The sequence below is a fragment of the Alligator sinensis genome, unplaced genomic scaffold (genome assembly GCF_000455745.1).
Source record: "Alligator sinensis unplaced genomic scaffold, ASM45574v1 scaffold1097_1, whole genome shotgun sequence".
NCBI classification, from domain to species: Eukaryota; Metazoa; Chordata; order Crocodylia; family Alligatoridae; genus Alligator; species Alligator sinensis.
The window spans coordinates 2,101,140-2,125,743 of NW_005841950.1; the positions used below are offsets into that span (position 1 = coordinate 2,101,140).

General features: G+C 47.1%; 2 protein-coding genes across 3 annotated transcripts in view; both read left to right on the forward strand.

Moving 5' to 3' along the window:
* Positions 1-804: 804 nt before the first annotated feature.
* Positions 805-12,967, forward strand: LOC112549709 (gastrula zinc finger protein XlCGF49.1-like). Its single transcript, XM_025199848.1, is given in 2 exon segments — positions 805-1,025; positions 11,326-12,967. A coding segment is annotated over 1 exon segment (726 nt). The 5' UTR covers positions 805-1,025; positions 11,326-11,508; the 3' UTR covers positions 12,235-12,967.
* Positions 12,968-18,827: 5,860 nt separating this feature from the next.
* Positions 18,828-24,604, forward strand: part of LOC102377404 (zinc finger protein 345) — a 16,390-nt gene continuing 10,613 nt past the window's right edge. The window contains exons 1-3 of one of the 2 annotated variants that reach the window (XM_025199822.1): positions 18,828-19,022; positions 19,806-19,884; positions 20,489-21,989. In XM_025199822.1, coding sequence (XP_025055607.1) covers positions 19,815-19,884; positions 20,489-21,989 — 1,571 coding nt within the window. In that variant the 5' untranslated portion in view covers positions 18,828-19,022; positions 19,806-19,814. Of the gene's footprint in view, positions 19,023-19,805; positions 19,885-20,488; positions 23,976-24,604 lie in introns of those variants that run through there. The other variant, XM_025199821.1, reaches the window with a different exon arrangement.

Genomic DNA, 24,604 nt, shown 5'->3' on the forward strand with positions numbered 1-24,604 from the left:
CACACAGACTCTTCCATCTTCCCCTATCTCCCATCCATCTCTCTTATCTTCCCCTAAACTCCTACCCCATGCAGAGAAAAAGGAAATGCCACTTGGCTTCATTCATGGTCTCCCCTCAAGAAGCCTTATATCTTTTCCTTTGTTCTCCTAACTGAACCACTTCCATCTTCCCTGACCTCTAGAGCAGATTCAAGCAGAAGCTTCCTTGTTAAGATATCAATGAACCCTCTGATGGGTGCATTCTTAACAAGTGATGCTCCCTCTGCCTGAGGAAGGGCGTTTGTACCTGAAAGCTTGCAAAGAAGAATGTTTCCATCTATTTTAGTTGGTCTATTGAAAGATATCAGATTATCCAAAAAACCTTGTCTGCCTATGTCCTTAGACCAACACAGCTACAACCAACACTTCTTAACAAGGAAGCACACTCCCACAGGTTGCGAGAGTGCTGGTTCCTGGGGCTGTAAGTGCAGACAGTCACTGTCTTGCCTGTCCTTAGCACTTTCCTTGAGCTCTTTCCCCTTTACCTGGTGTCTCCGGTTCAGCTAGGAATCCACCGATTACAAAAGAAGGGGTCACAGAGCTGCAATCCAGCTTTGCTGTGCACAATCAGAGCCCTCTGTTGGTCACAAAAGTGTGGCCAAGAAGATGCTGTTAAACAGCTGGGAGTATTTCTGGCCTGTATTTGTCTCATTAAATCCTGTCACCAGAGGGCTCTGGATATTGCTAAGGGAGAGGAGGCTGCTATTGTTCTCTCTCTTTTTCTTTCTGTCTCTCTGCTCCGGATATGGGGGGGATTGAGCTTCCTGGGTTCCAGGCTGTTGTTACTGCTTCCTTCTCTGTTGTGGTCTGAGGTCCCAGGATAAGCAGCTGCAGCTCCCCTCAGCAACATCTGATTGTAGCCAGTCCTTGTTAAAACTCCTGTGGGGCTCAGCCGAGGAGGGTATTTACTCTGGTAACTGGACCTAGCCCCCCTAGGGCAGCCCTGGACTTTGCTGACACCCACTCCTGAGTCAAAACGTCTCCAGGTAATGCAGAGATTACTGGGAAAGTGCTGGAACTGGGCAGGGAAAGTGGCTTTATGTACACACAACTCCTTCCTCACTCCTATCTCTGCTCCATGAGTGTCGGAGACCCAGATCTGCCACTGTCAGACACACAAATAGTCTCTTGTTCCTGCTGGCACTTGTGGCAGTTGATTCAGCTACCAAAGAGTAAATGCAGGAGTGGATGAGTGACCAAGTGCCCTAGCTAGAGGCAGGAACAGAAAAGGAGAGATTGGATGCAGCAGCAGGAGAGATGCCCAGGTCCCAGCTCATCCCAGATGCATTCACTACAGCCTCCCTAGGCAGAGTCACTGTCCTATACATAAGGTGAGAAGCAGAGAGAGGAAAGCCACTTCCTGCCCCTGTCTGATCCCCTGGTGACTCCTCTCTAGCCTTCCTCTTGAATCTGGTTCCCTGGGAAATCAAGAGGGAGAGATACAGACAACCACAATGAAGAACACAAGAGCATAGGATTTGGTGAGATGCTCTGAAAGGAAGGGACCCTGAATTATATTCTAGGCCCCTTCTCCTAGGGAGGCAGAAACTTGCCCAGTGCTGTTTATCCACTTGATTCAGTGAACGATAGTGTAACTAGGGTGGGGTGAGTGGGGCACCTGCCATGGCCCCAACTAGGAAGGGGCATCAGGGTCCCTCCCAGCCAGAGTCTTTGTAGTAGCAAGGGAAGAAGCACAGCTAGGGTGTATACACTCCATGATGCTTCCTTGCATTGTGGGGTGTATCTTGGGGGGGTGAGCGGGGCAAGTGGAATGGTGCACCCTCCTGCCAGAAACGCTGCTTGGTATGCTGAACTGCCCAGGTCCTGTGGCCTAGCACGGGCAGTGCAGAACTTCCCTTGCTGTGGCAAAGACTGCCAGTGGGGGGGATGCTGGAAGTGCTCCCATTCCCCTTTCCTCTACCCCAGACCCTTTACAGTGGTAGAGCAAGCCCACTGCTGCTGCTGCTGCTGCTTGGTAAACAGTATGCCCTTATTGCGAAGAAGTCTAACGACATAATGGGCTGCATTAGTAGACGTGTTGCCAGCAAATTGTGGGGAGTGATTTTTTCCCCTTTATTCGGCACTAGTAAGGCCACATCTGGAGTACTGTGTCCAGTTTTGAGCCCTACACTGCAGAAAAGACGTGGACAAATTGGAGAGAATCCAGTGGAGGGCAACCTCCTTGGAGGTTTTTAAGACCTGGCTAGACAAAGCCTTGGCTGGGATGATCTGCTTGGCGGTGGTTCTGCTTTGAGCAGGGGGTTGGACTAGATGTGACCTCCTGAGGTCCCTTTCAACCCTTATTTTTTATGATTCCATGATTCTATGACCCAGAGTCATAAGCACAATGAAGCACCATATGGTGTATTTGGGGGTAGGAGAGTGAGTGGGAATGGTGTCCCCTCCACTTTTGAGGAGTCCACTCCCCTCCCCTCCCCTCCCCTCCCCTGCCCTGGGTGCTCAGTTTGTGTGCTATGCTTCTGCCAGTGACTATTAAATACACCATGCAGTGAACCAGCTTCAAGAGGAAGGCTGGGAAGGGGACTGGGATGCCTGGCCTATGGCCTTGAAATCAGAGCATTTTGGTGGGAAGGAGAAGTTACAGGTTCAAACCCCTCTGAGTGAGGGGAGCCAAAGATCCAGATTTCTTTCAAGTGTCTTGGACATTCACCTGTTGGGCTAAAAGGTGAGAAGGCCCTCCTCCTTCATTTTTCATTCGGCAGGTAATTCTGTTTCTTCCTGTGACAAAATAGTATCCCAAACGGTGTCTTAAGTGACAATAACTGCAGTAAAGTTGCTCAGTATGGACCACTTAGGCATATAACGTGATATAGGATTTAACCCATAGTCATAGCAGCTCAAAAATTTGTTTAAGATTTACTCTTCTTCTTTCTGGAATGCTACTCCATCTCATATGATCCACTCTAGATGAACTTTGACTCCAGGTATTTATTTAAAGGTAGTATTTCCCTGATATTTTTTTCTGACATTTTCTTCTTTGCTCACCATCATTTGCTTTGGTTAGCACAGTGCTTAAGGTTGTCATTGTGCTACTTAATTTAAGGTTTTAATAGCAATAATTGAAAATAATAATCAATGCTAGTAGCTAAGTCCTTACAGAGTGATTCCTGAGTTACAAGCTTGTTTTCAACTTGTTGTCCAAAGATGTTATCCATATGGGTTTTATTTTTATTCCATGAATTAGATAAATCTTTCTTTAAAATCATGAATAATGCAATGTATGTTACTATACTAATCCCGTTGTCCATGGGTTTTTTTAATTGTAAACTGCTCTGAGCCTTTTGGATACGGAGGGATATAAATCTAATAAATAAATAATGTAACCTATACAAATACATACTGTTGTTCTTTTGTTATGCTGGAGTGTATTTGCCACAATTTTTTTAGGCGGTTATATGTTGTTCTGACTGCTCTGATAGCTCCTGACACAGTCAAGAGTGAGTCACAATGTCATCAGTGCCCAGCTGCCATCATTGTTTTCTATCACAGGACTTCCTTTGTTCTCATTGTGATTTTTTAATTTTCATTTTTCATTTAAAAATGTGTGTGTGTTTTTTTTAAACTTTTCCTATAATGCACATTATCTGGTTGCTGAGACGCACACAACTCTGGTATCTATGGGGATATCCACACTACATAAAGTTAACCATATGTCTAATTTTAATCTATATAAAAGTATTTGGTAAGTAGATTGAATTTTATTAGTAGATGCTAAGAGTTATGAACCCAAAAAGATGACAAAGCCAATAGGGAAATACAGAGCACCAGAATGAGGGACTAACAAGACGAATGGGGGTGAGGAGGGGAACACAACTAGGTTACATAAAACACAATGTTAGCCAACTAAGCCTGGAGGTGGGGGAATTTGTGATGCTTAATGTGCAGTAGGCTAATTTCACGGCACATTAGCATGGCTTTTGTGCATGGCTAATGCGCAGTAGAATTAAGTCTACTGTGCATTAAGTGTCTTGTGTAGACGCGCTCACTGATCCTCTTTCCTTTTTTGTTCAGTGAATTCAACAGTCCTGTGTTTACACAAGTATGTGGCTTTTGATTAAAAAGTGAACTAAGTGACATACTCCCTTTGTTGTTAGCATGTTAGCAGAGAAAACGTGAGGCTAAAAGGTGCCAAAAACAGGAAGCCAACATAACGAACCCAGTATCTATTATTTTTAAAAATCACTTCATTTTTGGCATCTGATTCCTGAGATCAGAACAGTTGGGGACGTGTATGTTATTCTCTTCATTTCAAGGAAACAACAGGGAGTAAGAGGCTGTAGCTCCTCAAATCAGTGACTGAATGGTGACTAGAACGCAGATCTCTCGCTCCCTATCCACTATCACTCACTCCCTATCCACTGCCTGTGTTTACAGAGCCCTGCTGTAATGACAAACCAATGTGGAATTGGCCTACAATGGGGGAGAGAAATAAAATTTCATACTCCCCAACAGAAAATGTTGTGCCTAATTTTAACCTATTTAATCAAATGCTGTAATTTTTTAAACACAGAATTTTAAACAATTTAACCTAATTTTTAAAATGTTATGGCATTTCCTAATAAAACTTCAGGGAAAAAATCAAACTAGGATACATATATGTGTATAAACCCAGGGTGCGCAGAATTCAAACTCCATATAAGCAGGGCATACTTTTTCTACAGAGCTCTCTTATGGAGCAGGAGATGGTGTAATGAGGCACACTGGACGCAGAGGAAAAACAAAGCCTGAGAGTTGCGTGCACAGGTGAGGTGTCTGTTTGGAAAGCTAATTTGGAAAATATGAGTGGGTGCAGGAATCTGCTGGCATTTATAGAAAGCAACTTGAGCTCCCCTCAGCTGAGGTCCCATTGTCATAGCAGGCATCAACATCTTCTGGGTGTTCAGATAACGTTTGGTAGAAGAAGTGGTTCCTTTGTCAGATTTGACCCCCAATTTCAGATCGTTGTTGTCATCTTCTTTTTACTTAGTTGGGCTATTCCTCAATTTTCATGATTCTTTATTTTCCAGAACAAAAAATGACTTGGGTGTGGCTATCTCCTCTTTATTCCAGCAGATGATAGGGCAGTGAATGACAAGGAAGGGAACTCTCAGCAGGAGACAAAGCTGTATGAGATGTTTTCATGCAGATCTCAAGAGAAGGTTTCCCAGCATCCTGAGCAGGCAGTGACCTATGAGAAGCGATGCAAGCCAGAAGGTCAGGAATACCGCCTTATAGAAGAGCCACCAGACAAGCCTACGTCCACCATGAGAGATTGCAGGGAGGCCAAACCCCATGCAAGAAACCACATGGCAGAGGAACCCTTTAACTGCACTCACTGCAGGCAAAGCTTCAGTGGGAGCTCAGACCTCCTTGTACATCAGACTTCATATTGGAGACAAACCCTATAAATGCCTGGAGTGTGGGGAAATCTTTAATGGGAGATCCTTCTTGATCCTGTACCAGAGAATCCACGCTGCATAGAAACCCTATGAGTGCCCTGGCTGCAGGAAGAACTTCAGTATGAGATCAACCCTGATCAAACACTAGAGGATCCACACAGGAGAGAAACCCTACAGATGCCACAAGTGTGGGAAAAACTTCGCCTGAGCTCCATGCTCAGCATGCACCAGCAAATCCACATGGGAGAGAAGCCCTACGAGTGCCTGGGGTGTGGGAAGAGCTTCTGAGTGAGCTCCTATCTTGCCCATGGGGCAATGCACCACGCAGACAAACCCTTTAGATGCCCCAACTGAGGGAAACACTTCAGCATGAGTCGAGCCCTTATTGTGCACCAGAGAATCCACATGGGAGAGAGACCCTTTAAATGTATGGACTATGAGAAATGCTACGCTCACCTTATTACCTACCGGAGGAGCCACACGGGTGAGAAGTCCTACCACTGCCCAGACTGTGGGAAGAGCTTCAGCAACAGCTCGGACCATCTTAGACACCTGAGAATCGACACGGGGGAGAAACCCTACCACTGCCTGGACTGCAGGACGAGCTTCCGCCTGAGCTCACACCTCACCCGACACCAGAGAAGCCACATGGAGGAAAGACCCTACAAGTGCCTGGTCTGCAGGGAAAGCTACACTGACAGCTCAGGCCTTATTAAACACAAATGGATCCACACAGGAGAGAAACAGAGGCCAGTAATGGTTACACTGCAGGGAACCCACACAGGAGAGGGATGTTATCAGTGTCCTGACTGTGGGAAAGCCTTCACTGTGAAGTTAGTCCTTATTAAACACAAGACCATGCACACAGGGGAGAAACCCTATAACTGTTCCAAGTGTGAGAAAAGCTTTAGTCACAGCTCAGCTCTCATGAAACATCAGAGAATCCACATGGGTGAGAGACTCTTTAAATGCCCTGACTGCGGCAAGAGGTACAACGACAGCTCAACTCTTGTAAGACACAGGAGAATCCATTTGGAAGTCCGGCCTTATAAATGTCCCACCTGTGCGGAGGCTTCTGTGTGAACTCAGCCCTTATTAGACACCAAAGTACCCGCGCTGAGGACAGACCCTTTCCTCTGTCATGGTTTGGCCCCATTCAGATCTCTGGAACTGTGGGATCTATGGCTGGCAATGGAGGGGACATTGAGAAATTGAGGATCCATGAGGCATGATGGCAGGGGGATCAGGCTAGGCAGGAGCAGTGGGGGCCAACCTTTTTGGCAGGCATGCCACAAATTAGTCCTGCACTCTCCCCAAGAGTCATTCTGATTCCCTTCCCCTGCCCCATCTGCTGCTCTGCGTTTTGCCCCATCTTCCATCTGCTACTGCGCTGCATGTCCCTGTCCCAGATTTGCAATGTGCCACAGAGACTGCCTGTTCCACTTGTGGCACGTGTGCTGCCTGCTGGCACCCCTGAGCAGGAGAATGGAATAATTGGAAGATGGGGTTGCTGGATGGTCACAATCTACGGGAGAGGAAACTTTGAAAGGAACATGTGCTAAACTGGAAAAAGCAGCTGTTATTTCATAAGTGGGAGTTAGTCCAACTTCACCAAACCAATGCAATTAAACTAAAGTGTTGTTTTACCATTTATGTCCCCTACGTAGACAAGCCCTTACTCAGAAAACAAGTAAAATTCACTGCCAGAAGCTTAAGTAACTCAAGAGCTATAGTTGCCAACAAGTCATGCTTTTTCAAACTGTGATGAGTACAGTACTAGTTTAAATTACTGGAAATCAGGAAACACAGACATATGGTATTGTCCACTACTCCACATGGAGGTTTGGGGAGTGGGGGCAGGGTGTGTGTGTGGTTATAATAGAGCACCAGCAATTGTCAGTCAGTTAGCATTGATCTTTAGGAAGCCTGGACTGGTTTTCAGAATTAAAAATAGGATTTGCAATTGTTAGGATCACACTTCATATCCCATGAACCTTTAACTTAATATCTGTCAGTGGGCTCATAGATTGAAAGCGCTTTCTAACATCCAACTTAAATTTCTTTTGCTACAGCTTGAGACCATTGCTCCTAGTTCTATGGCCACAGAGAACAATCAGTCTTCATCTTTTCTATAAGTGCCCTTCAGGTATTTGAAGACTGTTATCAAATCCCCCTGTCCTCCTTATCTACCTCTTTACAATGCCACTGCTATGGCAAGAGAGAAAGAAAAAGTATAAGATATTCACTGAATTGTAAATCTCTATAACAGAGGTGATAAAATCAGTGTTTTTTTCTTTTTAGGAATCCCCTACATCTAGCCTCTTCCATGTCCATGGTAAACTTGGAAGTGTCCTAAGTAGCATCAGATGATTTAGCCAAAGGGTCAGCAGCCTTAAAGCAATGGTGAACTGAATTAATTCAGCTTGGTTAAAAGGTGGGCTACCACTGCTGGCTGCCACTAATTTCTTTTAACACTGACATCAGTTTTCTCTGTTGCTGCCACCCTGGCTTGGCAGACTGGATAAAATGTCTTCACAGATGCTAACCCCTGATTTAGACATTAATACTTCTCACACTTGCTCGTGGCTGATGGCATTATTGATACTGCAAGCCAGGAAATGATTCTAACTCTCTTTCTTGGCTGTGTCTGCTGTTACAGCAAAAGTGCCTTTCCTTCAAACAAACCTCTTGTTAAACCCCACAGTACCTACATCTTGAGAGGCTAAGGATGACAGAAATAGAGGAGCATGGGGCAAGATGCAGAAAGCTTAACTAGCAGTTCATTTGCATATTTAGAGAACAAGAAAGAACTACGTTTGCACAAAAGCATACAAATGGCCTGGCTACTGTTTGGAGCAGGGGATGGTGGGTCAGGATGACTTGGAGCTTGTCGGTGAAGAGACACATGATTGGAAGATGTTGAGGGTTAAGCTGACTTATTTTGCCATCTATTGGCAGTACTTTACTGCAAATCCTGTGGCATTTTAATAAGTGCTATTAAACCTATTCTGAAAGCTGGTTTATGGAGGTGTGAGATGAGTTTATCTGCAGCAAAAGAGGTATGCACACATTCCCTTGCTAATTTAGTGCTTTGTGTCTTTTATCCCATACTATTCTGCAGTCAAGCTTTATGTTTCAGAGCAGTCGAATACTGAGGGCCTGGATTTCACTGCACTCAGGGCCCTTCTAAAAGGCAGCCCCGCTTGTCATAGCCATACAAGAAGATTGCATACTGAATACACATTAGGAGCAAACTTAGTACCCCAGGCAAGGCCACAGAAGGTGCTTCTGCAGAGCTAACATCTTCTGTTTAAACAAGGCACTGGATGTTACTTTTGCTGAGGACTCCACTACTCAACTATACATTTTGAAGACTCTCCAACTTGTCCTAAACTGTTCCCTTCGCCCCAAGGCTTCGGTAAATCCCAGGGCAGGACACTCTCACAGAGACCCAGAACCCCAAATCACAACCAGAGGGTCATCTGGGATCTCAGCTATACAGAGTGCAGAGAGACCAAATCCACAAGTGTCTGACACAGGGGTGCACAGCATACAGGTTGCATGTGATCCTCCCAGAACAGTTTCAGTGATCCCCCACAAATATTTATTAAACCACCTTATTAGAGGAAAAAGGATTTGAAAACAAAGCAGTGGCCCTTGTGTTCTCACTATGTGGTGAGTTGTTATCTATTCCTGCACCTGTATGTATAGCCCAATTTTCTGCTTGCAAGTGTGCTGATGCCTCCTAGCCTCCGAGAGAGCACCCCATTAGTGGTGACCAGAAAGTGAAGTTTGAGTTGCACAACCCTTTTCTGATGTATTGCAATACAACCATCTAGGGGAGGGTTATATTCCCTGGTAAATAATAGAAAGACCCTTCCATCTTGGCCTGGCCCTGATACTCTGTATAGGAGATGTCTACCTTCTCTCTGCCTCCTGTAAATTTAATGTCTCTAGTTCAATTACACCACCATGGCATGAAACAGCAGCTGCACCGGAGAATGAAGAAAATCTTTGCCTCATTTTCTATTTTTCAATATATCCAAATACACAAACACCCATAAGATTTCTGGCTAACACTGTCCTGCTCCATCCCTTGCCACTTATTGCTGTCTTCTGTGCCCAATCACTCCTGCAACTGCTTAACACAATAGCAGCACTACGTGCGTGAATATGGAGATGGTTTGAAGTGGAGGCATTTTTACTGAACCAGTAGATATAGATAAGAGCAAGCACCAAAACAATTTTTGCAACTCAAGAGTTTTAGATTTGAGCCAACATGGTGTAGTATCAGGTAAATTGCCCAGATCCCATTAAGCATGCAATCCAGAAATTCTGAGGCCTGCCAAGGAATCCATTGCCTTTTTGGCAAGTGTGAAATACTATTTATTGTGTATGTAGGGCAAATCGTGCTGGTCTCTGGCTGTTATAAAAGAGCTAAAGAAAACACCCTTAGTTTGGAAAGGAGATTGGAAAGCAATAGAGCTATTTTATCACTGCTTGTGCATTACATACAAAGACCCACTTTCATTTATCTCCTTTTGCTTCCCAGAGCATCAGAGCCAGGTATTGTGGCAGAGGCAGATACATCGTTATAATTACTGGTTCAGGGAGACAAGGCCAACTATTAAGCCAAAAAATAAAACCACAGGCTGAATTCAGTGGTTCTGTGGGCTGGATCCAGCAGGCCATTAGTTGCTGAACCCTGCCCTAAACCTTCCTACTTCTGGTGTGGCATGGGCCCATGGGGTTGAAAGATGGCATAGCCAATCATGGCAGGTGAGAGCGAGTCCTTTTAAGAGACCAGCCTTCACCTAGCATGTGAGGATGAGTCATGATATAGCAGACTTGCTTTCTTTGCAAACATATTTGTCTCAATAACTCCTGTGGTCTGACAGCTTGGATTATTGCTAAAGGAGATGTGGTTGCTATCTTTACTCTCCCCGCTCGGGATTTAGGGGGTTGAGCTTCCTGGTTTGCTCCTTAATGCTCCTTTCTTCGCGCTGCTCTGGGAGCCTGGGCTGAGCAGCTGCTGCCCTCCAGTGGAGTCTGTGCTGGAGAAAGCCCTTCATTAAAGCCCTTTGGTGCCTAGTGAAGGTCTGGGGATTGTCTCTGGTGGCTGGAATCAGCCCCTTGGGGCACCCCCCGGCTCTGCGGACATTAACTTCTGAGCTGGAGACTCCAGGTAGTGAAGAGAGACCTTGGGAAAAGTGCTGGGGGCAAGCAGAACAGGGACTTTCTATACACACAGTCTCTCCTTGCTCAATAATTCTCCCCTGGGATAGGCAAGGAGAAGGGCTGCTGTGTCACTGACACTGACAGGCTCTGACTCCTAGTAATGCTGGTAGGAGCGGATCTGGTTTAAAGAGAAAAATGCCCTGGGGACAAGACAAATCAAGTGTTCCAGCTAGAGGTGACAGAAGAGGGGAAGCAGGAAGAAAGGGAGAGGGACAATGAAAAGGGAAGGAGAAGAATAAAGCAGAAGCGAGATTACTGGCTCCCAGTCCAGCTTGGATCTGTTTCTTGTAATCTGCCTGGCAGTCACTGTCCTGTGAACAAGGTGAGAGACAGAAAGGGAAAAAGCCAGACCCTGCTTCTGCCCCATTTCAGTTCCCCCTTCAGAGATCACTTCCTGATGGCAGGGGTTGTTCCCATCTCCCATCCCTGACTGAATGACTTGTTCCAGCATCCCCATATTCTATGTGCTCCCCACTTCCCTACCCAAGTGCTCAAGTCCCTTGTGGAAAAAGAACTAGACCCTCTGCTTTGGGGGACTGGCCACCAAATTTCAGACCATATTATTTTGTTCTGCCATTTCACCTAAAAGAGTTTTTAACTTCTGAGTATGGGGAATAACTCTGATATTGAAGTTTCCTTTTCATTCCAGTAGATGATGGGATGGTGAATGAAATGGAGGACAACTGTCTGCCGGGACTGGAACCGTACGGGTCATTACTGGGCATATCCAAAGGGGGTGATTTCCAAGGACTGGCATAAATGGTGACCTGTGAGAGTCAAGCCAAGCCAAGCCAAGCCAAGCCAAGCCAAGCCAGAAGGGTAGGAAAACACCATGGAAGAGTTGTGGAATGAAACCACTTCCCTTAGCAGAAGAGCTATGGGGAAAGCCAAGGCTAGGAAAGCCCAAAAGAAAATCCAGACACCAGGGAAAACCTATAAGTGCCCAGAGTGTGGGAAAAGCTTCAATAAGAGATCAATCCTTACAGTACATTGGAGAATCCACACTGGAGAGAAGCCCTTTAAATGCCCTGAGTGTGGGAACAGCTTCAGTGTGAACTCGCACCTCATCGCACATCAGAGAATCCACACTGGAGAGAAGCCCTACAAATGCCATGACTGTGGCAAATGCTTCTGCCTGAGCTCCACCCTCAGTATCCATCAAAAAATCTATACAGGAGAGAAGCCCTGTGAGTGCCTTGTCTGCGGAAAGAGCTTTCGAGTGAGCTCCTACCTTCTTGCCCATGGGGCAACGCACAGTGCAGGCAACCCTAATAAATGCCCTGACTGCAGGTAACACTTCAGCTTTAGCCAAGACCTCATTGTGCACCGGAGACTGCACATGGGAGAGAGACCCTTTAAATGTATGGAGTGTGGGAAGAACTTCAATCGGAGATCAACCCTCATAGTTCATCAGAGAGTCCATATGGGGGTGAAACCCCATAAATGTCATGATTGTGGGAAAAGCTCTGTTGTGAGCTCAGGCGCATTGCACACAAGAGAATCTACACGGGGGAGAAACCCTACCACTGCCTGGACTGCGGAAAGAGCTGCCGCCTGAGCTCCCACCTCACCCAACACCAGAGAAGCCACACAGGGGAAAGACCCTACAAATGTCTGGTCTGTGGGAAAAGTTATGCTAGCATCTCAGGCCTTATTAAACACAAGAGAAGCCACGCAGGAGAGATATATAGGCCAGCGCTTTCTTACACCTTAGGGAACCAATGTGGGAGAGGGCCATTATTAGTTTCCCAAATGTGCAGAAAGCTTCAGTGTGCAGTCACCCCATCTAAAACACAAGCCAGTGAACGTGGAAGAGGAGCTGTATCAATGCCCTGAATATGTGGGCAGCTTCACCCACAACTCAGTCCTTACGAGATATCAGAGAATCCACATGGGAGAGAGACACTTTCGCTGCTCTGAATATGGGAAGCAGTTCGCTGATGGCTCAGGCTTCATTAGGCCCTAACAAGTCCACACAGAAGAGAGGTCCTGTAAATGCCCAAGTGCAGGAAAGGGTTCTGGTCAAACTCACTGCTCATTCGGCATCAGAGTCCACACAGGCAAGAAACCCTACACATGTCCTCTCTGTGAGAAATGCTTTTGTTGGAGCTTGCACATCATTAGGCACCAGAGAATCTACAGTCAATAGATGATCATCGGGTGTGTCTTCACAAGGCGCTAACTGTGCACTAGAATTAGGCTAATTCTACTGTGCAGTAGTGTGCAGGGCAAAAACCGTGCTAATGTGCTACTGCACAGTAGTATTAGGCTGTTGCACAGTTACTGTCACTAAAAAGCCATGTGCAAGTGCAACTGCGCAGTAGCACCAGTTACTTCACATTGATTTAGTACTTGGTTATGCAAGTACTAAGTAAACTTAATGCACTGTAACTATGGTGTACTAATGAACATGTAGACCAGTGGCTCCCAGCCTTTTTTTTTGCTGTGACCCTAAATCCAGGTTGTGACCCTGTTCCCACTGCCAACTCACTTGTGTCCGGCAGCACCAGCAGAGCCCAGGCTGGGCTGGGATTGTTGGGGGGCAGCGGTGGCAAAAGCCGCGCTGACCATGTGCTGGGAGAGCCCCGCGGGCGGAAGGGGCGGAGTGAGGGGTGGACCCCCTGCAACCCTAATTTGGGTCATGACCCAAGGTTGGGAGCCACTGGTGTAGACGTACCCACTGTGGCATAATTTTTTTGTTCATGAGTCTGCTACATTCACCTTCTGGGAATGATGACCCAGATACCACTGGGATAGTGGGGTAGAGGAGGGAACCTTAATACTGATTGCCCCCAGGCTGCTGTCTTCTTGGGACCACTGAATGCCCAAATGCTTGATTCCACAGAGCATACCCTCTGGGACATTATTGCCCCCCAAGGAGGCCTATTTTTAGAGAGGGGGTTGGCACCTCAGGTTAAGTCTCCCTTCCGTGAACATCTGTCTAAATCCTGTCTGGGAATAATGGGATCTAAGGTTAGCTCAGGATGGGCTCTTGAGCACTGCCAGGTTGCAGTTCCTTGTAGCATGCTGGTGGCATGAGTCTGGGCAGGAGAGTGGAATTTTTGGAAACTGGATTGTATCTGGATGGCCATAACTCCTGAGAGGAAGTTTGGGTGTTGGGGATAGGACTATTCTGACCCTAGGTGTGAGAGAGTAACTGTCCTGGACCCCAGAAGTTGTCAGTCTTCAACAGTCTTCAATCCAAGTGCCCTCCACTTCCATCCAATGCTTGTTCTGATGTAGAACTTCAGCTGTGACTCCAGCACACCCTAAATGTATGGGCAGTGGGAGAGCAGACTGCCCTGATCTAATTGTTGATGTGAGAGTACTGCTGCATCATGCAGGGCTAGCATTCCAGTATGCGTTGTATGATTTTGGAATAAGTATTGCTTTCTGGTGTCCATTAGTTGTGGATGTAAAAGGTGTTAGAGGATATTATCCAGGATTTTGTTGTCAGTGTAATGATGGCAAAAGACACTGGAGACTTTTCCTTTCAGTCCTGTATAATGAAGAGTATCCTGATGTTGCCCTAACTCTCATTAAGCATATATTTTTGTTTGTGTTTAACTGCATCCTATGACTTTCATAAAAATGCTTTCCCTAACAATCTGAGATGATGGGGGTTTTTTTTCTTAGTGCCAAATTCTCTTAATCTGACTAAAGATGGCTCACAGTACAAAGTACTGACTGGTGAAATGGGATAGTACTTCAAACCTGAGATGACCAGTTCTGGTGACAGACCTTCAGGATGTCAAAATCGACTTTTGTAGAAATCTGTGCAGAGCCCATATTGGGACTTCATCAGCTGGATACCTACATGAGACCTCACGCCAAGGCATAAGTGCATGACTGTCACTATCTGGGGAGTTGTTCCTGACCACAACCAACCTAAGCTGCTTGGTTTTGGTAGATTAGCTGTTGGGCTTGTGGAGATGTTTGATGCTATTAAGGTGTTGACTTCACAGGTAATAATGCAGGGCAAAGCCATTGAGTTATTCTTATGCATTTGCATGATTGGGATGCACAAACCTTATTGAGGCCATTGCTGGGACCCACATGCCTGTGTTTAGAACCCCCGGCACTAGGGCACACAGTTCATCTGCCAAAAAGGGTATTTTTTCCATGATGCTCCAAGGTTTGGTTGGTCATAGCAGAAGGATCACTAGTGTTAAGGGGGGTGGTCTGGAAAGTCCCATAAGGATCTTGAGACTACCTGACCTGTGTTCTGTCATAAGAATGACATTTTTGCTCTGATGGTATCTATGGGCATTGGAAGAATGGCAGCATCATCAGTCAGTTTGTTTTTACATTGTCTTTCTTGGATTTATGCAACCTTCATTGGATGTTGGGAATGGGAGAAATGCTTAGCACACCGTGCAGTTGTAAAATGACAGGACTGTTCATCTGAAAGATCAAAGCGTAGAGGGAGAAACCTGATGTCAAGATTGAAGACTAAAAAATGTCTACCTGCTCTAAACTATGATAAAAATAAGGCTGGAAGGAAGTTTCTTAACTAAGGCATCATCTGGTCTATTATGCCACTGAAAGGAGGATCACTTTCTGTCTAAAGAGTACTGGACAAATGTCTGTGTACCCTATATGTACAAACATCCAGAAACAGAGACTCCACAACCTCTGCAGAGAATCTATTCTAGTACTTAATCCCCAGTATAGTTAGATAGTTTGTCCTAGTATCTAACAAATCTCTGTATGAGCATTCATTGTTCTCTTTCTAGAACAACCCTTTTTTTTTGTATTTCAACACTGCCATGCCCCCTCCCCAGTCTTCCCTAACCTAAATAATCCCAGTTCTTCCATCTTTTCTCACATAACATGTTTTCAGGACCTCTGATCATTTTGCTTTCCTTTGGATGCTTTGTAATTTACCCACATCTTGAAGTTTAATGCCTACAACACAGTGAACACTAAAGATAAGGCCTTACCAGTGCTCAATATAGTAGAAGTCACTTCCTGAGATTCTCGTATGATGCTCTTGTTAATACATCCCTGTATACTGTTAGCTTTTAATTACCCCTTTTACGTTTTTTTAAACAATCTCTGTTTTTACTTCTATTCAGTAACTCTGAAGGGAGCAGGTGTTAATTTCTTACAGAGCTTTGTGTTTTTCTGAAAGAAATAGGTTTAACATATGTTTGAGCCATTTATCTAATCACTTGAAGCTAAAGGCATTAATAAACCCATGAGCCACAGAAAAAGAACCTATGACTTCCTTGTCTATGCTGCTAAAAAAAAATGCCTTCCCTTCAACTATTTTCCCTGCTAACTCATGCGATGTGCCGTCACGTCAGGGGATTTCAGGGGTGACCAGCCGCAAGAGAGAACAATAAGCACCAGGATCAGGAAATGTAAGGTAGCACCTAGAAAGCCAAATGATGGTGGCACATTTGAAAATATTAAAAAGAGTAGAAGAGTGTGTTGGCTCTCTTACAGCTATTTTGGGAAATTAGTTGGTGGACCTAAAAGCCCAGGGGAGAAGGGCTTTACCTGCACCTGCTTAGAAACATAGTTAAATCCTTCACTTCCCTTATAGTTGCATATGTGTCAGGTCATTCTTACTGGAAGTGCCCCCTGCCTCCATCTGGCTCATCAGCAGAGATTTCAGATAACCTTTTGGCCGTGATTTGGAAGCCCAGTGTCTTGGTGACATCTTGTTCTGGGGCTCACTGAGACCCTAGATTTTTAAGTTCAAGCAAGGAGACCACAAAAAGTAAGGCTGGTAGGTATCTTTAGCAAGAACAAGACCCAGCTCCATAGCTGCTGGCATGAGCTTGGCATTCTGTTGCTCTGCTGGAGCTCTTTTGCCTTTCTGTGATACTGGCTGGATGGATACACCGCAGGAGCTGAAGAAAAGGATGCATGTACCTCTGCTTTGCAGCAGTGATACTTATTTTACTTCTCAGTAAATCAACCTCTAGAATAGGAGTGATAAAAATGTAAAATGCCAAAGGATTCTGTGTAAAGCATTAAGGATGTGTGGTGCTATGGCAAAATATCTCAAGTTAACCATGGACAAATTGTAAGTGTAGACAAATTCTTAGAGTAACCCCCATGCACTTCCCACCATCACTTCCCTTTCTGCACAGAGATGGGAAACACACTGCATTTTACAGTCCTTCTTTCCACTCTTTGTCCATTCCATCCCCCATGCTATATTTCACCCTTCCTCCTCCTGGCATCTCCTCCTGCAGGCACTAAATGGAAACCCCACTCTGTGCTCATCTCCCTTTTTCCTGTGCAACCCTCCTTAATCTGTTCCACAACAGGAGCAGATCCCTCTCACCAGGAGCTGAGGACACATTAAAGGAAGCAGCTCTGATCCTTTCTGTAGGTGCATTAACTAAAAGGAAGCAGATTGTCAAAAGCTGCAAGTTCTGTGATTGCAAAACCTGTTTGTACAGAAAAGAGCAACACTTTTTTTTAACTTGTTCAAAGCCAAATCAATTCCAAATCCAACTGTGCAAAGCCCAAGGGTCAAGTTCCAAAATTCGACTGCGCAGAGCTCAATTGTGAAGTCTGTGTGGTTCTACCACAAGGCAAGTATCCTCCATCCCAGAGCCATCAGTCTGGGGCTTTGCATACTCCCCAAATTCAGGCAGGTATCCTAGATGCAAGCCCAAGGCCTGGAGGCCTTTGGGTCTGGATACCCCAGTCTCACTTGATCTTAGCTAAAGAGGAGGGGCCACATCCTGCCTATGACTAGTGTTTTTCCTCCTGTCCTTCTCCATCACTTGGAGCCCTGGGTTTACCCCGGGATCCCAGATCTCAACTAAAAGCAGCAGCATGAAAGCCTGCTCTGCCCCCAATCCACTCTCAGCCACACACACAGAAAAAAGAGCAGCTTCACTTGCTCTCAGCAAGAATCAGAGCCTCTGATGCCTGCAACAGTGTTGCTAGGCAGCTGTGAAACAGCTGGGCGTCTATCTTGACTTGTCTCATTGATTCCTGTCGCCAGAGGGCTCTGCTTGTAGCTGAGGAAGAGGAGGCTGCTATTACTCTCTTCTCAGGATATTGGGAGTTTAGCTTCCTGGGTCACAGGCTGCTGCTGCTGCCTCCTCCATTGTGATTTCTGGACTGAACAGCTGCTTTTCCCTCAGCAGGGTTTGGGCCAGGAGAGACCTTCATTAAAGCCCCTTTGTGCCCAGCCAAGTGGGGGGGGACTTTCTCCAGTGGCTGGAACCAGCCCCAGGTAATGGAGAGAGACCTCGGGGAAAGCGCTGGGGATGGGCAGCACAGGGGCTCTGCACACACAACCCCTCTGCATCTATCACTGCAGGGATGACATCCCCTCTGCCTCCATCGCTGCAGGGACCCTGCACACACATCCCCTCTGCATCCATCACCGCTCCCCAAGGGGGCTGAGTCCCAAAGCTGCTGCCCTCACTGGCACACAGGCTTTCACACCTAGGAGCTAAGCCATGGGAAAGAAAATGCTCTTGGGAATGAGGAAATACCAGGTGTCCTAGACAAGGAGAAGGGGAAAGGGGAAGACAGAGAGCTAGGCTGGAAGAAGCAATAGGAGCAGTCAGTGCAGACAGAGTCGACTGACATCCAGCCCTGCCTGGGCCTCCTTGGATAAAGCCATTGTTCTGTGACCAAGATGAGAAGCAGAGAAGGGAAAAGCCCACCTTGGTCCTAGCCCTTAGGGCTGCCTTTGTGGACAATGCCAGGGAAAATTCATAAGGTGTCTCCTTTGAGACTTTTTAAATGTTTTCATTTGCCAGACAGAAACACCTGTAACAGCATCCCCTCCCCTTGTTACTTGGCAGGCAGGCAGCAGAGGTAAAGCACTAAGAGCAGGGGTAGGCAACCCCTAATACAGATGCCAGAGTGTGGCATGTGCAGGCATTTTGCTTGACATGTGCACCTCGGGGCAGATGGTGGGGAAGGGGCTGGGGCTGTGCTGCCACAACAAGGACTGGGCCCCTCACAGCTCCCCCGCTGTCCACCCCTGGCACGCCAACATCTTACAAGTCGAGGTTGAAGGTATTTTGGCACTCTGCCCAAAAACATTGCTGACCCTTGCTATAGTGCCTTAGGCTGAAAGCAGAGCCAGCCTGCTAACTGCAAGCAGCTGACTGCTAGAGGGCTGATGAGATGAGGCAGTTAGCAACCCCTGTACCCAGTTAAGGTGGCCTGGTGATCAGAAAGGATAGAGCCAGGCTGGGGGTATCCACAGAGCTCCAGGGCTATACAGGGAGCCTGGCACTGATCCCTGGAGAGGAAGGAGCTCTCTAGAAATGCTAAGTGGTTTTTTTCTTATGTTTGTTGAGCGAGCTTGGTAAATGGAGTTAGAGAAGGACCTGAGAGGCATGTGCATGACTTTGGGTAAGGCTGGAGGCCATGATTAGCGCTGGTGGTGATATGGAAAGAATTCAATAGTGGCCTGAATAAAGCCCTGTGAAAGAGTGCAGACCTGGGAGAGGGTGGTCAGGGAAGCAGACCCAAAGACTCCCCAGAAACTGATAGCAGGCTCTCAGAGACTGAGAACAAGGGGGCAAACAAACTCAGAGCAATGAACTGAGGCGGAAAGAGGGAAGCACCTGAGGATGCCACGCCAGTGGATTAAGGGCAGCCTCCCAAATCTCCATCATGTCAGACATGGCAGGTGAGGATGCAGGGTAGTACCCCGAGAAGTCAGAATCAGAGAGTCCATAGGGGGTGCCATGGCTTACCCTGGGGCTCAGACCCTGTTACAGCATCTTTATGGTGTTTGTCCTGGGGATAAGCAGTATCATACCCTCTTCTCAGAATTATGATGGGTCCTTGGTTCTTCCAAGTAGTGAGAGAGCTGGGAATGTAGCACTGGTCTGATGAGGGCCTGACTTGTGCTTTCTCTGCTGGACCCCACTGCCTCTGAGCTGGCCAAGTGTGCTGACTGAGCCTTGCTACTGCAACAGCCTAAGCAGGCATCAGCCTCTGACTGCAGAGAGCATTTCCCATCATAGAAAAGCAAAATCCCTGCTTTTAATTCTTCCCTTACCAGCACAGCTTTCCTGTTTCACGATAAAACTTCAGCAAACATTGGAAGCAGGTGCAAGGGAGTGTATATCCCCATCCAGTTTTCAGTGAGTCAGGTCTTTCTGTAAGTTGTGGCTATTTCCACCGCAGATCTCTCCCATGGAGCAGGAGGAGGAAGTGGATGCCTTGGATGCAGAGGAAAAGAAGTACAAGGGGGATGCTTGCACAGGTGAGGAATCTATTAAACTTGTATGAAAACCAAGGGAGAGTGAAGGGAGAGGCTGTCATATCTGCCGAGCCTCAGGGGAGTTCTTCACTTCTGCCCCATATCGCTCAGGTCAGAGCTGTTCCAGTGGGAGGTCATACCGTCAGGGCAGGTGCCAGCCATGGCTTCCTTCCCGCTCTGAAAGATAAGGTTCTTCGGGTAAATCCAATATCTTTTATTAGACCAACTCAAATAGTTGGTCTAATAGAACTATTTGAGTTGGTCTAATAAAAGATATCAGATTTACCCCAAGAACCTTGTCTGCCTATGTCCTTAGATCCACATGGCTACAACCTACACCCCTTCCCACCCTAATACACTCATAAAAACCCTTCCTCTCTCCCTCTGTCTCCTTGCTATTTCTTTTCTGAATATTCAGATGATTTGTGGAAGAAGGACGGGTCTCCCTGCTCTGACAGACTGGTCCTTACTTCATATTATACTATCTTTTTCTGCCATTTCCCTTTCTTAAGGTTCTGTCTATGTGAACTGTGCAGCCCTACTGCTCTGTGGTTAGTTCCAGTTTCAGGGAATGACTCTGATCTTCCTATTCCCCCCTTTCTACCAGCAGCTGACTGTGTGGTGAGTGAAAAGGAGAATTGTCTGCAGGAAGCAGAACTACATGCTCCATTACTGGAGAGATTTGAGAGGGATGATCCCCAGAGCCTAGAGCAAGTGGGGGCCTGTGAGAATCGATCCAAGCCAGAAGGGCAGAAAAGCCTTACCACAGAAAAGCCAAAGAGCAAAACCACTTCCCCTGGCAAAGCTAAGGGTATCAAAGAGAATCAGAGAATCCAGGCAGGGGAAGAACCTCATAAGTGCCCTGAGTGTGGGCAAAGCTTCAGTGAGAGCTCAGACCTCCGCGTACATCAGAGACTGCATGCTGGAGATAAGCCCTATAAATGCATGGAGTGCGGGAAAATTTTCAACAGGAGATCCTTCCTGATCACACACCAGAGAATTCACACGGGAGAGAAACCCTACAAGTGCCCCGACTGTGGGAAGAGCTTTCGTGTCAGGTCTACCCTGATTAAACATAAGAGAATCCATACAGGGGAAAAACCCTACAAATGCCACGACTGCGGGAAAAACTTCCGCCTCAGCTCCACGCTCAGCACGCACCGGAAAATCCACACGGGAGAGAAGCCCTATGAATGCCTGGTGTGTGGGAAGAGCTTCCGAGTGAGCTCCTACCTTCTTGCCCATGAGGCAACACACAGTGCAGATAACCCCTTTAAATGCCCCGACTGTGGGAAACACTTCAGCGTGAGCCGGGATCTCATTGTGCACCAGAGAATCCACACGGGAGAGAGACCCTTTCAGTGTACAGACTGTGGGAAAACCTTTAACCGGCGATCGACCCTCATAGTGCATCAAAGAATCCACACGGGAGAGAAGCCCTATAAATGCCCTGACTGTGGGAAAAGCTTCATTGTGAGTTCAGATCTCATTGCACATCAGAGAATCCACACGGGGGAGAAACCCTACCACTGCCTGGACTGCGGGAAGAGCTTCCGCCTGAGCTCCCTCCTCCCCCGACACCAGAGAAGCCACACTGGGGAGAGACCCTACAAGTGCCTGGTCTGTGGGGAAAGCTACACTGACAGCTCAGGCCTTATTAAACACAAACGGATCCATACAGGAGAGAAACAGAGGCCAGTAATGGTTACACCGCAGGGAACCCACACGGCAGAGGGACGTTATAAATGCCTGGTCTGCAGGAAAACCTTCACTGTGAAGTCAGCACTTATAAAACACACGACCATGCACACAGGGGAGAAACCCTATAAATGTCCCGAGTGTGAGAAAAGCTTCAGCCACAGCTCAGCTCTCATGAAACATCAGAGAATCCACACGGGCGAGAGACCTTTTAAATGCCCTGACTGCGGCAAGAGGTACAACGACAGCTCAACCCTGAGGAGACACCGGAGAACGCACACAGAAGACCGACCTTATAAATGCCCCGACTGTGGGGAGCGCTTCTGTATGAACTCTGCCCTTGTAAGACACCAGCGGGTCCATACAGAAGAGAGGCCCTATAAGTGCCCTGAATGTGGGAAGAGCTTCCAGTCCAACTCTCTGCTCGTCACACACCAAAGAATCCACACGGGCGAGAAGCCCTATGCCTGCCCCGTCTGTGGGAAACGCTTCCGCCAGAGCTCGCATCTCATTAGGCATCAGAGAATCCATATGGGATAGGGCTCAAACGGGTTTCCTTTCCCTTTCCCGATGCTGCTCCATTTCATCCCCTGTGGATTCTGGGAACTGAGGCTAGCTGTTGAATGGCCACGGGGTATTTAGAGATTAGGGAGTCATGATACATGGCAGTAGGGCCTGGACTAGCCAAGGGAATTGAATATTTGTACGCTGGGTTGTAGCAGGAGGATCACAAGCCCTGTGTCATGCTGGGTCATTGGTGACCAGGTCTGGGGCCACTTGGGGATCAAGGTACTGACCAGGGCCAGGAGGTGTGAGCACAATCCAGGGACAAGGTGGGTCAGGAAGCTAGGAGGTCAATCCAAAAGTCAGTTCTAGGTATAAGGTAAGTCAGGAAGTTAGGAGATCAGACAGAGAGCAAGCCATGTCAAGAACCAGGAGAGAGGGCACTTGCCGTTCCTGTGCAGCGGGATGTGGAGGGTCACCTCACCCTGACCGGCCACTCTGTTGCCAGGGAATGGACAGAGGGTTAGGCTGTTCTGGAAGATTCAGGTCAGCCATAGGGTGGCTGGCCTGGGCGAGTGGCTATATTGGCCAGGCTGAGGCCCTAGATTCAAGGCCACAGCCTGATACTTTGGGAAAAAGAGCTTACAGGCAGGGACTGGTCAAGCTGGAACTGAGGAAGGAGGAAGGAGAGTGGGGTGAGAACATCTGCCCTGAAGTCCAGGAGTCTTCTATGCCTAACAGAGATCTGCCTCCCCTCTTCCTTCCACCTTGTTCTGGTAGACAAACCTCAGCACTGTTCCCAGTTAACTTCCCACAGGCCTGGACTGTGAAGGAGGGTGATGTACTGAACAGACGATGTGAAAAGTCCCATTGTATCTTTCCAGTTCTGCATTAGGACCTGTGAGGCATGACATGGCATGTGGGTATTCCCTTCTGGTGGTAGGAAAAGGTTTATGGAGTGTTGGATCTCATCATTTGTGAAGTTGCAGCAGGAAGGTGGCAAGGTGTACAGGAATTTTCCTCTTTTGATTGCCATGTTTTAAGGCTTGGGGTCAGTGGGCACTGTCCTGATACTGCTTTAACTGTTACTAATCATAGATTGTGTTTGTATTAACTTGATCCAATTACTTTCATACAAATGATTCCTCCAACATTTTGAGCTGATAGGCTTTATTTACCTTTATGTCCCCACTATCTTGTACTTTGGATAGAGGCAGAGCACAGCAGATAGTGTTAAATGTGCTAAGTCAACGTGCTAAGTGTAAATTGCTCTCCAGCATCTAATGTTTTCCTTTCTCTTTTGGTTGTGTGGGTCCATCATTTACGAAAGTAGGGTTCAGTTTTCAGTCCTCCTCCTCTTTCCTCAAAAACAAAATACTTTAAATGGGAAAGATGCTGCTGGAAATGTGCTGTGACTGAGTGATATCCATTTTTTAGATAACAGCTTCCTCCAGAAACCCCCCTTGTCATTTTTGGAAGGTGTGCCATCCCAGGCCTATCCACTACAGTACAAAGCTGGCTGGCACCTTTTGAGATGCATGATCAGTTCTCATCTCTCAGAGAGACTGTCTTCAGTTGTGCCTTGTCCCTGTGGGGTCATCAGAGAATGGCCCAGTGAGGAGAGCAGAATCTTCTTCATGCCTCTGGATCCTCCTGGGCTGCCAGTGCTACCTGCACTCTTCCTGAATGCCAGTTAGTGTCTCTGGGGCTCCTGTCCCATCCCCCTTGCTGTCCTCCCGCTGACAGACAAGATCCTTTCTGACTGCTGTCTCCTGGTTCCCTCTTCCACCTCAATGAAAAGAACATTTTTTCCAGCTATTTAGTTGGTCTAATAAAACATATCACATCTACCCAAAGAACCTTACCTGCCTATATTCTTGGACCAGCATGTCTACAACCAACAACCTCAATGAAATGCAAGTTCAGCCACTCCCTGCATTCTGGAAAGGCATGAAGCACCACAGGGCATTTAGTGAGGTCTGCGGTAATGAGTGCACAACATAAAGCCTGGGGGCTGCTGGCTGCACCGGGACAGTCCCAGAGATGCACCATGATGCTTTGTTAAACTACTGTAATAGAGAAAAGGGTTTGAAAAGCAAAACAGAGAGCCTTGTGTGTGGCAGGGTCACTCTCCAGGGGTGGCCGTGGAGTCCCTACAGCCCTAACTCTCTTTGGGCAGGCCCCCTTCTCTTTCCTGCCATGCCTTGTTGTAATTGTTTTTTCATGAAAGAGGCTTCCCCAGGGCATCCCAATCTGGTCTCTCACATGATCATCATGTGTCTATGGTCTCTGCCTTAAGGGCTTATCGAGTGGCTCCATACCACTCCTACACCACACCCTGTGCCTCACAGGTGTAATCGCCTCAGTTGTTCATTCCACACTCGGCCCATTTCTGGGCCCCTCAACACACTCAGCCCCTCTCTCTGGGCTCTGGACCCCTCCCTGGGTCCCTAGGAATCTCTGCCTCCCCATAGTTCATCCCCAAACCTCCAGACTGCTTCAAGCTGTGCTCTCAGTGCTG